This window comes from Apis cerana, linkage group LG9, assembly GCF_029169275.1.
Source record: "Apis cerana isolate GH-2021 linkage group LG9, AcerK_1.0, whole genome shotgun sequence".
In the NCBI taxonomy this organism is placed as follows: Eukaryota; Metazoa; Arthropoda; class Insecta; order Hymenoptera; family Apidae; genus Apis; species Apis cerana.
This window is the reverse complement of record NC_083860.1, coordinates 7,395,972-7,412,003: the sequence shown is the minus strand read 5'-3', so window position 1 is coordinate 7,412,003 and position 16,032 is coordinate 7,395,972. Positions and strand designations below refer to the sequence as shown.

General features: G+C 24.8%; 3 protein-coding genes and 1 long non-coding RNA gene across 8 annotated transcripts; 2 read left to right on the top strand and 2 right to left on the bottom strand.

Annotated features, from left to right (window-relative positions):
* The first annotated feature begins 311 nt into the window (after positions 1-311).
* Positions 312-4,230, top strand: LOC107992978 (histone-lysine N-methyltransferase E(z)). 4 transcript variants are annotated; one of them, XM_062079311.1, is made up of 12 exons: positions 312-570; positions 637-950; positions 1,037-1,255; positions 1,363-1,579; positions 1,831-1,854; positions 2,134-2,234; positions 2,309-2,486; positions 2,571-2,945; positions 3,030-3,320; positions 3,431-3,613; positions 3,685-3,850; positions 3,941-4,230. In XM_062079311.1, the coding sequence occupies exons 1-12, from the start codon at positions 435-437 to the stop codon at positions 3,999-4,001; spliced, it is 2,265 nt and encodes a 754-aa protein (XP_061935295.1). In that variant the 5' UTR covers positions 312-434; the 3' UTR covers positions 4,002-4,230. The 4 variants fall into 4 exon arrangements, with proteins under 4 accessions (XP_061935295.1, XP_061935294.1, XP_061935297.1 ...); XM_062079310.1 differs by having other exon boundaries at positions 2,553-2,945; XM_062079313.1 differs by lacking the exon at positions 1,831-1,854.
* On the bottom strand, positions 2,949-4,853 carry LOC114577452 (uncharacterized). 2 transcript variants are annotated; one of them, XR_003697580.2, is made up of 3 exons: positions 4,716-4,853; positions 3,439-3,490; positions 2,949-3,218 (listed from the first exon to the last, which is right to left on the bottom strand). It is a non-coding gene; the product is annotated as an uncharacterized LOC114577452 (long non-coding RNA). The 2 variants fall into 2 exon arrangements; XR_009831132.1 differs by lacking the exon at positions 4,716-4,853 and having other exon boundaries at positions 3,439-3,570.
* An 18-nt stretch (positions 4,854-4,871) lies between these two features.
* Positions 4,872-13,049, top strand: LOC107992970 (adenylate cyclase type 2). Its single transcript, XM_017049114.3, has 19 exons — positions 4,872-5,041; positions 6,031-6,197; positions 6,464-6,793; positions 6,881-7,075; positions 7,173-7,279; positions 7,355-7,466; positions 7,579-7,706; positions 7,775-7,933; positions 8,029-8,161; positions 8,332-8,399; positions 8,746-8,851; positions 9,050-9,114; positions 9,805-9,975; positions 10,099-10,336; positions 10,424-10,587; positions 10,850-11,090; positions 11,193-11,444; positions 11,612-11,729; positions 11,991-13,049. Exons 1-19 carry the CDS (start codon positions 5,029-5,031, stop codon positions 12,254-12,256), a joined length of 3,033 nt encoding a protein of 1,010 aa, XP_016904603.1. The 5' UTR covers positions 4,872-5,028; the 3' UTR covers positions 12,257-13,049.
* LOC107993788 (chitooligosaccharidolytic beta-N-acetylglucosaminidase) lies at positions 12,409-16,007 on the bottom strand. Its single transcript, XM_017050404.3, has 6 exons — positions 15,775-16,007; positions 14,571-14,976; positions 13,727-14,173; positions 13,117-13,628; positions 12,872-13,002; positions 12,409-12,680 (listed from the first exon to the last, which is right to left on the bottom strand). Exons 1-6 carry the CDS (start codon positions 15,843-15,845, stop codon positions 12,448-12,450), a joined length of 1,800 nt encoding a protein of 599 aa, XP_016905893.1. The 5' UTR covers positions 15,846-16,007; the 3' UTR covers positions 12,409-12,447.
* Between the last annotated feature and the right edge of the window lie 25 nt (positions 16,008-16,032).

Here is a 16,032-nt window from a genome sequence, read left to right as displayed (position 1 = left end):
TATTTAATTAATTATTCAATATTAATTATTCGATATTATAATATTATATATTCGATATTATTCTATAGCATATTTAAAAAATATATTTCACGTTTATAATTAATATAATGTATAATATAAATGCATTTTACAATATGAATATGTATTTCATATATTAAAATTAGTTTTATTAAATTTGTGATGCAAAAGAGAGTTAACATTTAACATAATATATTTTTGAGCTTGTTATCATTTTAATGTCATTTTATTCATATAATGTCATTCTCTTTTACCGATTCTACTTTATCGGTTCAATTCAGACTTTTTGTTCACGAGATGTCGTGGCAGTCGCATATCATGGATATCTATTGTCAAATAAAAATAATACATAATACAACGTTCTGACGAAGTATATACGTTCTTTAAATACTTTATAAGTTTAATTAACTTTTGCTATGTCAAAAGCAAAAGTATCTGCAGAATGGAAAAAACGAGTGAAATCAGAATATATGCGTTTACGACAAATGAAACGCTACAAACGAGCAGATGAGGTAAAAGTAGCTTGGAATCAAAATCGTAAGGTTATGTCTGGTTAGTATATTCTTTTTCTTTTATTATCTTATAAGAACAAAGTCTTCAACTTTCTTTACTTTTCAGAACTTTTGATGTCTGAACAAAAAAGATGGGCAGATGGAAAAGCAATGTGGCTTGCAATGCAAGATATACCACCACATGTATCTTGTATGAAGAAGGCTGAAGTAACTAGTTCTGATAACGAGATACAAACCTGTCCTGTTAAAATTATTAATGCAGTTACTCCTATACCAACCATGTATACTTGGGCACCAATACAACAAAATTTTATGGTTGAAGATGAAACTGTGCTGCATAATATACCTTATATGGGAGATGAAATTTTAGATCAAGATGGTACATTTATCGAAGAATTGATAAAAAATTATGATGGAAAAGTATGTACAAAAATAAGAATAAGAATTAATTTTATTATAATGAAATAACTTAATGCTTATGAAAAATTTTGATCAATTAATTATAGGTACATGGAGATAGAGAATCAGGTTTTATGGATGATTCAATTTTTGTGGATTTAGTAAATGCTTTGATGCAATATGAAAAAGAAGATAAAGATAAGGAACAAATTAAAAAGGGAAAGGATAAAGAAGATGATAGAATTAAAATAGAAGCTAAAAGTGAAAAATTATTAGAAGAAACTAAAACTGATAAAAATCCATTTCCATCTATGCACATATTTAATGTAAATAAAACATGTAAAAATATTATGTTTATTATTTATATTATTTCCATTTATTATTTATATTATATGTATATTTGTATTATAATATTATTATATTAATTTTTTAGGCAATATCAAGTATGTTTCCAGACAAAGGTAGACCAGAAGAATTGAAAGAGAAATATATAGAATTAACAGAAAAATCAGATCCAAATATCTTACCACCAGAATGTACACCAAATATCGATGGAGTAAATGCAAAGAGTGTAGCTAGAGAACAAACAATGCATTCTTTTCATACATTATTCTGCAGAAGATGCTTTAAATACGACTGTTTTCTTCATCGTGAGTATAAGAATAACACACAAAAGCTTTACTTCTCTCTCTCTCTCTCTCTTTCCCCCCTCCCCCTCTCTCTCTCTTTCTCCCACTTTCTCTTTTTCCCTCTCTTTTTTCTCACCCCCCTCCCCTCTCTCTCTCTCTCTAATTAGTTATATTAATTTAATTAAAAAATTAATACTGAGATACAACTTAATGGCCATACACCATGCTGTATCCGTTAATTGCGATTATTTATGATTCCTGATTTATTGTAGCAGCCAGGGGAGCGTCGCCGTCAGGTAAAGAATAACACTGCATACAAACGATCGTATTTAAACGAAGCTTCTTTTTTTTCTGTTTTCTTCTAATTTTTTTTTATTTTTCTTTTTTTCTTTTTGTCTTCTTTTTTTTTTTTTTTTTTATTATTATTTTATTTAGCATGGAGATGCCATCAAGGATACATCTGCAATCATATTTCGTTCATCGTTCGACGCTGTGTCCACATACTAAATTCTATTTCATTCATGATATTTTTTTTAAGGAATAACTTTTTATTAAATTTACATTGTTACTTATAGGTCTTCAAGTGTGTCATCCAGGACCAAATTTACAAAAACGAAAAGGACCTGATTTAAAACCTTTTGCTGAACCATGCGGAACAGAATGTTATATGCACTTGGTAAAAACAGAAATAATAATAATAATATTTCAAAAAATACATAAATAAAAATGCAAATAAATCTTTTCAAATAGGAAGGAATGAAAGAAAAACTTGCCGCACAAGCGGCTGATATAAAGGATGAAGAAAGCGATGAAAAACGTGGAGGACCTAGAAAAGTGCGAAAACAAGCAAGTGTAGATTCTGGAAATGAAGCAAGTAGCGAAGATAGCAATGATAGCAATAAATATAGTCAAGGAGGTGGTTGTCAAGGTAATATAGAATATTTCATTTTCTCCGAATTAGCTATTTCGCACTTATCAATCGAAATTCTGATAGAGTATATTATCACATCAGATTTTAAACAAAATGTCAACAAAGAAACAAAATCCGAAGAATCTATGGAAGATCAAGCACAACCAGAAAATCAAGCACCGTTTACACTTTTGGGTCTCGATAAACGAATAAAGACAGAAAGCGAACCATCATGGACAGGTTCAGAACAAAGTCTATTTCGAGCTCTTCATAAAGCTTTTCCTGGTAATCCATGTGCATTAGCGCAGATTATGTTGACTAAAACATGTCAGGAAGTATATCAATTTGCACAAAAAGAAGCATCAGATATTCCAGCAGTAGAAAATTTGAAGGACTTTACACCACCACGGAAGAAAAAAAAGAAACATCGTCTTTGGTCAATGCATTGTAGAAAAATACAGCTGAAAAAAGATTCTGGTGAATATTCTAAAATAAATAATATTGATTTATTTTTTTATTCATAATTTACATTATTTTTTTATTATTTTCTTTGCTTTTAAGGCGCCAATCATGTCCATAATTTTGCACCATGCGATCATCCGGGAAGACAATGCGATAACTCATGTCCATGTATACAAGCTCAAAACTTCTGTGAGAAGTTTTGCCAATGTAGTAGCGAATGTCAAAATCGTTTTCCAGGGTGTAGATGCAAAGCCCAATGTAATACGAAACAATGTCCTTGTTATCTAGCTGTAAGAGAATGTGATCCAGATTTATGTCAGACATGTGGTGCAGATCAGTTTCAAATTACCAAAATATCTTGCAAAAATGTTAGCGTTCAACGAGGTCTTCGTAAGTATTTAAAATTTTTTTAATATTAATTTTAATATTTTTTTAAGTTTTTTAAACAATCTTTTGAATCGCAGTTTTAATCATATGATTGTTTATAATTATAATTTCAGATAAACACCTTTTAATGGCACCATCCGATGTAGCTGGTTGGGGAATATTTCTTAAAGAATCTGCAGCAAAAAATGAATTTATATCGGAATATTGTGGTGAAATTATAAGTCAAGATGAAGCTGATAGACGAGGAAAAGTATATGATAAATATATGTGTAGTTTTCTCTTTAATCTTAATAATGGTAAAAAGTATTATAATTTTCTTAACAAATTTTGGAAAATCAAATTTTTCTAATTATTTTTCCATTTTTAGATTTTGTTGTGGATGCTACTCGTAAAGGAAATAAAATAAGATTTGCCAATCATTCAATAAATCCTAATTGTTATGCGAAAGTAATGATGGTAAATGGTGATCATAGAATAGGTATTTTTGCAAAAAGAGCTATTCAGCCTGGCGAGGAATTATTTTTTGATTATAGGTAAAATTATAGTAAAATAATAAATTAATATTACTACTATATTATGTTTTCCATATGCGTTATATTTATATATCTCTTTTCTTTTTGTAGATATGGACCAACAGAACAATTAAAATTTGTAGGTATTGAACGTGAAATGGAATTTTTATAATATGAAGCGAATCATACATAATAATGAATAAATGAGTAAAGCGAAAAAAATGAAATAGATAAATGACAGAAATATAAAAAAATACAAACGATATATTTCCCATGTTGGGTACCTGATTCATTGAACCAATGTTAAAAAAAAATGAAATTAATAATGTTCTATCATATTTTTTTTATTTCTTAATAATAAATAACATAAAGTCAATCAATAAATTATATATTTTAAAAGATTTAATATTTATGATGTTGTTCGCGTAATCGATCCTTTTTATTTAATTTAATAGTATCCAAAAATTAAAAATGACTTAAATAGATATATAATATTATAGTAGATATCATTTTTCGTTTTACAATAAAAATTTTCATTTTACATTGATTAATTAAAAAAAATATTTTAGAAAAATATAATATATAATATCTGTGTTTTAATTAAAAATATATGCTAAGTCGAATTAGTATTACAGAAAAATTTTAAGATAAACTTATAATTAGTTTATAATTGAACCACTAATAGTAATCTTCGCATTTAAAAGATAATATGCAATAAATAATTGTGTGCATATCTTTAGAATATCATTGTGATCATGTATTTTACTTACAAGTAATAATAAAATATTTCACATTCCAGAACGAATTAATAAATAAATTTTATCATAAATATAAACAAACATAATAGTAATAAAAATGATATATCAATTGAGTAAACTTAATTTACCTGTCTTTCTCTTTTTCTGTACCTATTTCTCTTCTTCCTTTTCCCCCACTATAATGGTCAAGAATCCAAAAAAGTAAAATCTCTATAAAGCAAAATTTAGAACTTCGAATATATTTTGTATGCGTATGTATTTTTGTGGTGTCTGTTTTATAACTGTTCAATTAATCAAATCAACGCTGAAAAGCAAAATCAAGTCGTGCGCAATTGATCGATTAAAGATCGAAGAACAAACGGAATATCGAATAATCAATTACAAAATATCGACCAGTCGAAACGATTAAAACAGAAAAGAGTGAAGTATTTTGCCAGTATTATGATAGAAAAAGGTAATAATAAGAATTTATATTATATTCTTAAAAAAATAAATAAATTTAAATAATATAAATTATTTTTTAATAAAATAAGAATAAAAAGTTAATAGAAGTTATAAGAAAAACGTCATAACATTAACCAAATTTATTTTATTATTTTATCTTTATATATTCTTAAAATAATAAAAAAAAGTCGAATCTATTAACATATTATAAAACGATAGAAATTTATTTTGAATTAATTGAAATTCATTAAAATTAGTATTATAATTTATAATAAATAATATTAAGCATATATATATGTATATAAATTTTTTTATGAAAATCTACATGATATTATTGATTAATATAAATATAATCTATCTATTTTCGAATATGATATTTTGATTAACATGCTCAGATAAAATAATAAAATTATTTAAATAAAATTTGAATTTAGAATCTAGAAAAGATCTATACGTTGAAATTACGCATAGTTGAAGAAAGTCAAATAAATTTCTGACGAGTTAGATCAAAAATAACTCGTACTGGTAATCAGCCAACTCCTCAAGTTAATAAGTATAAAGAACTATAAACTTGTTGATATAATTTACAAACAAATCTATGATTTTTAGCTAGCTTTATAATTATAATAAAAAAATTTTTAGAAACTTAAACTTCTTTTTATTTTAATGGAATATGCAATAAGTCCATGCATCAGTCAAATAATATATTCTATTAAATCTTATTATAATATAATTATATAATAAATACCATAAATTTTAAAATACCATACCATAAAAAAAATATAAATCTTATGTTATAATTTTGTTAACAAGTCTTTATTATTTATTATTATGCATATATATATATATATATTAATATTTATATACGTTATATACATATGATATTATTCTCGATGTATACTTTCTCATACAGTCAATAATAATAAAAAAACTATGACGATATTGAATTATCTTATCTTATCTTATAATCAATATATACAATGTATGCATATGTTTTAGAAAATTTAGAGAAACATGATACCAGAGAAATTGGTGTTGAAGAATTTAATCAACTGCGAAGCAAATATGAAGGAAAATTGACAGCTTCCCTCTATACTGGTATCCTGTTTGTCACTGTCGTTGCATTGATTTTTGTTCTAGGAATTCTTTACATTAATAATTATCAGGTAAATTTAGTGTATTAATTTTCACTTTAATTCTCTATATTAATAACTATTAGATAAATTTAATACATTTTAATCAAATTGTTTGCAAATTAATAATTTGTTATAACTTTTATTATATAATCGTTCACTTAAAAATAAACATTATATTATATGAAAAATATAATTTCAAATGGAAATAATTAATATAACAATTAATATAATTATAATATTAATTTAATAATGTAAATTAATGTAATATTAGTTTCAAAATATCAATTTTTTTACAGGATTTATCTCAAATTATTGTTCCTGTAACGACTTTAATGATATTATTACTCATATCGTTGAGTTTACTATTAGTAACGCAATTACCATCGACTTTAACGTCCGCTAAAGCTAGACTTCTTATAGGTTTTGTTGCATCAGGTATTTTAGGTATTGGAGCTTTAATTATTCGTGCTTCAGTACCCTTGTTTATCACAATTCACGCAATGATCGCTGTATTACCAAGAGATACACGACAGACACCAACAATTCTTGCAATTATATTAATTATCATTCATTTAAGTGTACGATTCATTTTTCTCGATCATTCAAGCTACTATCAAATAGTTCAGGTAAATATATATATGTATATCTTCTCGGTAATTTTAATTTATTCGTCCTCACTATTTATTCGATTTTTTTCCTTGTCATTGATTTAGACATGTAGCGAGATTATCTTTCTGTTCACTGCAGTTTTATCCGGTTCGTATTATAGTATATTAACTGCAAAAGCACATAATAGAACCTTTTCTAGAACAAAAACGGTCATTGAGTCCAGAATAAAATTAGAATGTGAAAGAGAACAACAAGAACAATTATTATTAAGTGTTATTCCTGCTTACATCGCAGCTGAGGTAAGATTTGCATTTTCTTTCGGTGATGATTATAATTGATTGATCAAATCATTCAAATGTTATTATGCCATATTATTAAATAAAATTGAGAAAACAGGTGAAAAGAGGTATTATGTTGAAAATGGCAAATGCATGTCAAGAAGCTAGTAATCATAAGCAAACTAGATTCTATGAAATGTATGTACAACGGCATAATAATGTTAGGTAAGCTAAGAAATAAAACAAACTATTGTTAATAAATAAAAATATAGGCAAAAACAATAATGATATTCCTTTCAGTATTCTTTATGCAGATATTGTGAATTTTACACCGCTTTCAGAACAATTATCAGCCTCAAGTCTAGTAAAAATATTAAATGAATTATTCGGAAGATTCGATCAAATTGCTCAGGTAAAATTTTTCATATAGAATATTACTTTATCTTTTCTACAAAATATCGTAATTCTGTTTAATATTTTTTAAGTTTATGTATATTTATATAATTCCTGACATGGATTTTTAGGAGAACCAATGCATGAGAATTAAAATTCTGGGTGATTGTTACTATTGTGTTTCGGGATTGCCCATCTCTCGACCAAATCATGCGTATAATTGTGTAACTATGGGATTACAAATGATAGACGCTATTAAGTAAGAAAAAAAAAAGCTAATTTTTTCTTTTTTGAATTGTTAAAATGAATAGATACGGTTGTTTTTAGATTTGTTCGCGAAGCAACAGGATTTAATGTGGACATGCGAATAGGAATACACACTGGAAACGTATTATGTGGTGTACTTGGTTTACGAAAATGGCAATTCGATGTTTGGAGCGATGATGTTACATTAGCAAATCATATGGAAAGTGGTGGTTTACCAGGGTAATTTATTACATAATATGCTATCATAATGATTATATCGTATTAATTATTAGAATAGCCAATGCTTCGTTTCGAATAGATTTTTTTTCTTCAAGGAGAGTGCATATAACTAAAGCTACTTTACTTCAACTTGGAAATCGTTTTGAAGTCGAACCTGGTAATGGAGGATCCCGAGAAGTCTATCTTGCTCAACATAATATTGAAACTTTTCTGATAATACCACCAGAGGTGAGATTAAATCCTTTTCTCTTATCGATATATTATATATTAAAAGTAAAAACATTTATATTAAATAGAGACAATTATTCGATTAATATATAATTATAATTTGATCGTGTGAACTTTATTTTAATAAAATTAGTTTTAATAATGATTTTTTTTGTATTGTATTAATCAAGAAAACCAATCAAGAAAATCGTATGAATGATAATGGTGAACATATCCGCACTGTCTCCATACCGTCAAGGTGAACATGGCTCATCGTTCAATTTCGATATTCCGCTCTATTAACGTATTCAAACTGCCTACAATATCATCTCTTCGCGTTTAATTTTCGCTTTAAATGTAATTATTACTTTTTAACCCTTTTGCTTATATAAACATATCATAATAGAATCAATTTTTAAAATTATTAGCATGTTCTTTTTCTTCTTCATTATTTTCACTTTAATTAAATTAATTTTAAAAACAATTTTCTTGTGTTTTGCTATTTCTTTAATTATAATATAAATAAAAAGAAAATAAAAAAATAAAGCAAAAAGGAAAACATCAACAGCATGTTTAAAGTAATTTATAATTTTGTTTTTTAATAGATCAAGACCAAGTAGTAAAATGACAAAATATTTTGAAAGTTGGGGTGCAGATAAACCTTTCGCTAACATTGCAGAGGCTACACTTGCTAAAAATATTGGATTGACGGTAAATCAATTAAATATTTAATTATCATTCAATTCATTGTCTTTACTAATTAATAAAAAAAATATTATTCCTTAATGATATAAATGAGAAATATTATTAAAATAAAAATTTAAATTAAAGAAAAAAATAAATAGCAAATATCAATAATTCGGTATTTACAAATTTTATATATTTTTTACATATTTCTTTTGATTTCAGAGTATTGCCATGATTGAATCAAATCTTTTAATAAACAGTAATTCTAATTGTTTCATCAACATGAAGTGAGTTATCTTTTTTCCTTTTTTTATAAATTTCATATACAATAAACATATATACATATCTATGCATCCTATACACTCCTATAGTGTCCTGAAAATGTGGGAATATTGGTTAATTGAAAATTCGTAATTTTAAGCAAATATAATTTTTTTTTAATAAAAAAATATTATTTTATTTTATATTATCAACAGATTTTTTCTATATGTTGTTTAAATGTGTTCGATTAGTATACATACAACAGAGTTGTACAGAGTTGGGCTATTGAAAAAGTAATTAATTAAAAATCGAATAAAATTACTTAAATAATTATTTATTAAAATACTTGAATAATATTTATATCGTAGCTATTACAATTAATCCATTCTTCGTATAACTTCGGTCATTTATCATTAAAGTTATTTGCATTTTATTCGATGATTTGAATATTAAATTATTGAAATAACTTATTGAACTTTATCCTTTAACTTCAATTATTAAATTTTCTCCATTTATGTATACAACACTACTATCGCGACTTGATTTAATATGTTGATTGGCCACTATTTTTTATTAATAATTCATTAAGAAAACTTTAAAGTTTTTGCAAAGAAAAATGTTGCTTGAACTTATCTTAAGAATATTCACTTAAATAGCATTTCCACTTTTTTGAGACATTTTGTATATTAACATATTCGATTATTATAATATAATAGACAACGATATCAAGGCAATGAAGAAATGTCATCCATTACTTATCGATTTAATGATCAAGATCAAGAATTTCAATATCGTCAACAGATTGATGAACAATATCCATGGTATTTTCTCGCTTCAACTACCATATATATTATGATTTTTGGCATTCAAATTATGCATTTACCAAGGCAAGCATACATTAATCAGCTAATTTATTATATAATTTTAATCGGATTATTAAGAAAATTTAATATCTAATCATCTAAAATGAATTACTTATTATATTATACTACACGTAACATTTTTTACAGGAGTATCATAGTTTACAGTTGCTTTTTTCCTGTTTTATTATTTTTGTTTATCTTTTCCATATTATTTTGGTTTAACATTAAGATCAAAGATAACAGTATTTGGAATTGGTTATCTTTAAACAGAGAAGTCAGGATAATAGTATATTTGATAACGGTGTTTTTAACGATTACATCATCTATTCTTAGTCTATTATTGAATGATATTGTTCAAATAAATAAATATGATATTATTGTATCAGTACGTATTAATATCTATTAAATATATATAAATATCATATAATACAAAATTGTATAATTTTATATAAAGAAATAATATTTTTTTTAGTTATACGTATATACTGCGGTAATGTCTCTGGTTATAGGTTGGACGCATTTACGCGTTGATTTTCTAATAAAATTCTGTATAATGTTCATCTCGATAGCAATAATCATGGTTGCATTTTCACAAGCACCGATCGCTCAATTATACCATATGATTGATGTCATCGAGTAAGTAAAAATCAACAAATAAATAATAAAATAATTTTATTGTTTATATCTTACTTCCATCTATATAATTATAAATTCCCATGTTTTAATTGACTCCATATTTATTTTTATTTAATTTTTATTTTATCTACTTATTTCTAAAAAATCTTTAAAATATTTGTGTTAAAGAATAATTTTCTTTAATCATTTATTTTTTTTAGAAATATATTTTTAAATAATATTAAATTTTTTAAATTATTTCTTATTAAATATTATTTCACAGATATTATCGCATTCATTATTTATTTCAAATTGGTTGTTTGCTCTTACTTGTTTGCCTTGTGCTTCATGTTTTGGATAGGCAAATTGAATATACTTCAAGAACAGATTTTTTATGGGAAAATAAATTAAAAATAGAACAGGATGAAGTTGAAACTATGAGAGGTATTAACAAAATTCTTCTCGAAAACATACTACCTGCTCATGTAGCAGAACATTTTTTAACAAACGTTCGAGCAATTCAGGTAAATATGTATTTGAATATGTATTTTATATTTGAATATGTACTCAAAGTGAACATAAAAATTATTTGAAAATTTTTTTTATGCTTTTGAATTTTTTTATAGGATCTTTATCATGAAAGATACAGTAGTATTGCTGTTATGTTTGCATCTATTCCGAATTACAAAGAATTTTATGATGAAACGGATATAAATAAACAAGGATTGGAATGTTTAAGACTTCTAAATGAAATTATATGTGATTTTGATAAATTATTACTTAAACCAAAATTTTCTGGAATCGAAAAGATTAAAACTATTGGAAGTACTTATATGTTAGCCTCTGGTCTTAGTCCAGGAAAAAATACTGACGAAAAGGTAAAAACATATTTTAATTCATTCACGTACATATATTATACATCATTAATTCAATATTAAAACAATGTAATTAAATTGTTATATTTTAAACTCTCAATTAAACTTTTTCTCAAAACTATGAATTTTATTTCTTAAATTATTTCTTTTATTTTTTAATTTTATTTCAGGAACTCTTAAAACAAGAAAATCATAATATAATTATTCTTATTGAATTTGCTCTTGCTTTGATGACAATTTTAGATCAAATTAACAAGGAATCTTTTCAAAAATTTAAGTTAAGAATAGGTGAGTTTTTTTAAAAAATAAATGTGAAACTATTATTCTATTATAATATTAATTTCTTGTTATATTATATTTAATAAATATATATAAGCAAAGATTTCGAGAATAATTTATAGTGATATAAATAAAAAAAATTAATTAACAAATTTATTAATATAAAATAATAATAATATATAAAATATGGAATTTTTCTTTATAAAGTAGAAAAAAGGAAAATAAGAATATATTATTTATACACTAGATTATATAAAAAAAATTTTTAAGGTTTAAATCACGGACCTGTAATAGCGGGTGTTGTTGGAGCACAGAAACCTCAATATGACATTTGGGGTAATACCGTAAACGTAGCATCAAGAATGGATAGTTGCGGAGAAATGGGTAAAGTTCAAGTTACCGAAGATACAGCTAAAATTCTGATCGCAGCTGGTTATGAATTAATATGCCGAGGGCCTACACATGTCAAAGGAAAGGGAACTTTAATAACTTATTTTGTAAAAACACCGTTTGATGATAAAGAAGAAAATTCTTAGATAAAAGTAAAAATGTAAAGGAAATAAAAAAATATAAAGGAAAAATAGTTAATTTACAGCAAAGATTAATCTATAAAATCGCAATATTTAAATTGAATGCTTAACTGATAAAAGTAGACAGAAAAAAAAGGAGAAGAAAGAAAAAAAAGAAATAATCATTATTATTTATTTGTTACTTTTCTAAAGATAAATTATGCATAACAATGGCCTTGATTTTGTAAACACCATTGAGGTTGTAAACTTTCTGCACTGATTCCTCTTTTTATAAATCGTTCTCTATGCCTAAGCATTCTATGTTCCGCATGAATCCAAGCTGAATTTGGCTCCGACCACAATCTCTCGGCAAGTGCCGCGGATCTAGGCCAAATTTTCGCATCGACTGATGCACTGTCAACTTGTTCTGACCAAAGAGCTGCTTCACTTCCTATTATGATATAAAGATATATACAATAAATTATAAAATTATTTATACCACTGTTAATTATCAATTTCAAAGAATTACTATTTTTTCATAATCTTTCTTTATTAACCAATTTTTAAATCTCAAAAGAAATTTAATCAAATATTGCAGATCAAATATTGCAATTTTCATTTCAATATAAAAAAAATATTCACCTAATATTAAATTTTTTTTATTTTCCAAATGTTTCAATTTTATTATTTTTAAAGGAGAATTTTCATAAATAATTTGCCATCCTTTGTAAGGAGAACACCAATTATTACCTTCACCTACCCAGGCTGAAAAACTAAGAAAAGCAATATAAAAGAAATAAATATATGGACAAAGATAAAATTGAATATTAATTATAAACATTATTGTATATTATTTTTTTTTAATTTGAAAATATTTATTCACCTACCCACAATCTAAATAGAGAGCGTCATAATTAGAAATAATTACTTTAAAATTATTTCGCAACAATCTACCAATAACAGCATCATTTTTGGTTGTCCAAATTTGAATTATATATTTTGAGGGATCTAAATATTTAATATTTTCCTCATTTGTTAAGCCACTAGTCCATAAAATAACAGGTATCTCTTTTCCATTATTAGCAATTTTTAATTTATCAATTGCTTTTTCTTGAAAATAATTCCAAAGTTTATAAAAACTTGATTCTGATAGATCCCAATGTTTAACAGTTTGCATCCAATTTGTAATAGAAGTCGAAGATCTCCAACAATTTATATTCACTTCATCTCCACCCATATGAAATAAATCTGGTTGAAAATCCAACATTATATCTTTATATAATCCTTCGAGAATTTCATACACTTTATCATTAGCTGGATTTAATTGACCACAAGGAGGTTCAACACAATAATCTTTCCATGGTTCCGCTTTAAAGCAAACGATTGTATCGTTTCCGATCTAAAAATAAGATAAAATCATGTAATTAAATTTTTTTTTCTTTTATAAAATTATACGGAAGGAACAAAAATAAAAAATTCAAGAAAAATTAATTTTACCCATTGCCAACCTTCTCCTATATGAGCAGGGGCATCAAATTCCGGCAATATTCTAATACCACGAATAAGACCGTATTCAATGATTTCTTTCACATCATTTTCATCATAAATCTTTTCTGGCGAGTAAGAACCAAATTTCGAAAAATTCGGCCATGTTTTACTAACATAAGGAAAACTGTGAGAATCAGTGATGTGCCAATGTAAAGTATTTAACTTTGACATGGCCATGCCATCAATTGTTCGTAATATTGTTGCTTTGTCAATGAAATTTCTACTGGTATCCAATAACACACCACGATACGGATATATAGGTCCATCAATAATTGATATTTCATTAGGAATTTGAATCTCATTTCTTAAATCATCAAAAACAATCATTTGATTTAATGTTTCTAAAGCATGTCTTGCACCGAAATATGATTTCGCCGTAATAGTTGCTTCCAATAGCTACAGAGACAAGTAGGATAAGAATAAAAAAAGAAACTAATAATTATCGAAATCATTTCATTATCTATAAAATATTGATATTTACGTTTAAGTAGAATATATATAATAAATATTTTCTTTCATTAAATATAAAATTTTAATAATTCAATATTTCAATATTTCAATGAACAAAATCCAAAACCTGTTTTAAAATGTCAAAGTTCCTTTATATATGAGCAAATATTATTAATATGTAGAAAAAATATTTTCGATCTTTTCTTTTTTATCATCTTTACTATCTTATTTTTTTCTATTTTCTTGTGAATAAAAATGTAAGTTTTTTTTATTTATATGGAAAGAAAAAAAAAACAAAAAAAATTTTATGTAAATTTTATGTAAATTTTATTAATATGCTCACCATTTCATCTCTTTGTATTACAGTTAAATTGTAACTTTCGTCCGTATCCAAAGTCAATTTAATATTGTTTATTTCTTCGTAACCCATACATCGAATAAACATACTCATTCCACCATTTTTTGCTAATTTACCACTATTTTTCACATTATTTTTTAATAAAAATATATTTTTTTCGAGTAGATATCTAATTTGTGTTCCATTTTGTAAATCTACTAATAAAATTTTATCAGGATCAAGTTGAACCATATATTTATTCAAAGATAAATGACCAGTTGGTTTTGGCCATAAGGAACTTGATGCATCACAAAATAATTCACATACTTCCAATGAAGTAGGTGTAATTACTTCCTTTGTAATTAATTCTTTTTTACAAAGACCATTCTCACATTTATAATGCCATGGAGAACTGTAGAAAAAATTAATCTAATTTATCTTTTTTTTTCTTCTTTTATGCATTATTTTTTGTTTTAAAATACATAAATAAAATATTTTTTTATTATTAATTATTTAACATATAAAAAAAGAAGAAAATAAAACAAAAAAATGATTATATTACATATTTATAAATGAAAATGTACGTATAACAATTAATTAATAATATGAATTGATTAATAATTTTTAAACTAATTAAAAAATTAATACGATTTTAGATATCGTTATATTTTTTTTATATTTAATTTTATTTTCTTTCGATATTATTAACGACTTACGATATATATATATATAATATAAGTAAACGCATAGATACTATGTATGTCTTGATATATACTATATTACCTATGTACTATACCTGTTGCTTTCACTACAGACTGCAAAAGTTAAAATGGAACAAAACTCTTTTTCTTTTTCTTCTTTACACTTAATTTTTATTATGCATTCAATATACTTTTTTATTTTATTCACTCATGATTTCTAGTGATAATTATGTCATATTTAAAATTTCATGTATATACAATTGTATAAATATCGTATCGATATGTATATACATTTGTAAATATAAGAAACTTTGATTATAGATATATTTTGACATGTTTAAAAAGTAAAATAATAATCCAAAAAATTTTATGGAATTTATAAAATTTTTTAAATAATAAAAAATACATCTTTAATTGTTATATGCTATGCATTAACGAAGTTATTAGAAACAAATAAAGTTATTTATAAATTTTATTTCGAAAATATAAAAAGATAATATAAAACTTACCTATAAAATTTCTCAACATTTTCATTTGTTTTGACTTGAACAATGAAAATAATAAGTAACAAAATGATCATATTAATACTTCGTAAGTTTTATCCGAACACAGATTCGTCTTTCGAATGACTAAATACGATTTCGTTCGAATGATTTTATTTGTTCCGTGACGCAAACCAAATCCATTTTGATTGGATAAAATATTTCAAAGTGGGATCAATATTTTCTTTTTAATCAATTATTTTTTAATCAATTAATAAATTATTT

Excerpts from the sequence above, each read along its gene's own strand:
- LOC107992978 (XM_062079310.1), top strand. The coding sequence starts at position 435 with ATGTCAAAAGCAAAAGTATCTGCAGAATGGAAAAAACGAGTGAAATCA. Across the intron at positions 951-1,036 it reads TAAAAAATTATGATGGAAAA|GTACATGGAGATAGAGAATC; the intron begins GTATGTACAAAA and ends AATTAATTATAG. Across the intron at positions 1,855-2,133 it reads CAGGGGAGCGTCGCCGTCAG|GTCTTCAAGTGTGTCATCCA; the intron begins GTAAAGAATAAC and ends TGTTACTTATAG.
- LOC107992970 (XM_017049114.3), top strand. Across the intron at positions 6,198-6,463 it reads TTTACATTAATAATTATCAG|GATTTATCTCAAATTATTGT; the intron begins GTAAATTTAGTG and ends ATTTTTTTACAG. Across the intron at positions 11,445-11,611 it reads GAAAAAATACTGACGAAAAG|GAACTCTTAAAACAAGAAAA; the intron begins GTAAAAACATAT and ends ATTTTATTTCAG.
- LOC107993788 (XM_017050404.3), bottom strand. The coding sequence starts at position 15,845 with ATGATCATTTTGTTACTTATTATTTTCATTGTTCAAGTCAAAACAAAT. Across the intron at positions 14,174-14,570 it reads TAATACAAAGAGATGAAATG|CTATTGGAAGCAACTATTAC; the intron begins GTGAGCATATTA and ends TTGTCTCTGTAG. Across the intron at positions 13,629-13,726 it reads TAGGAGAAGGTTGGCAATGG|ATCGGAAACGATACAATCGT; the intron begins GTAAAATTAATT and ends TCTTATTTTTAG.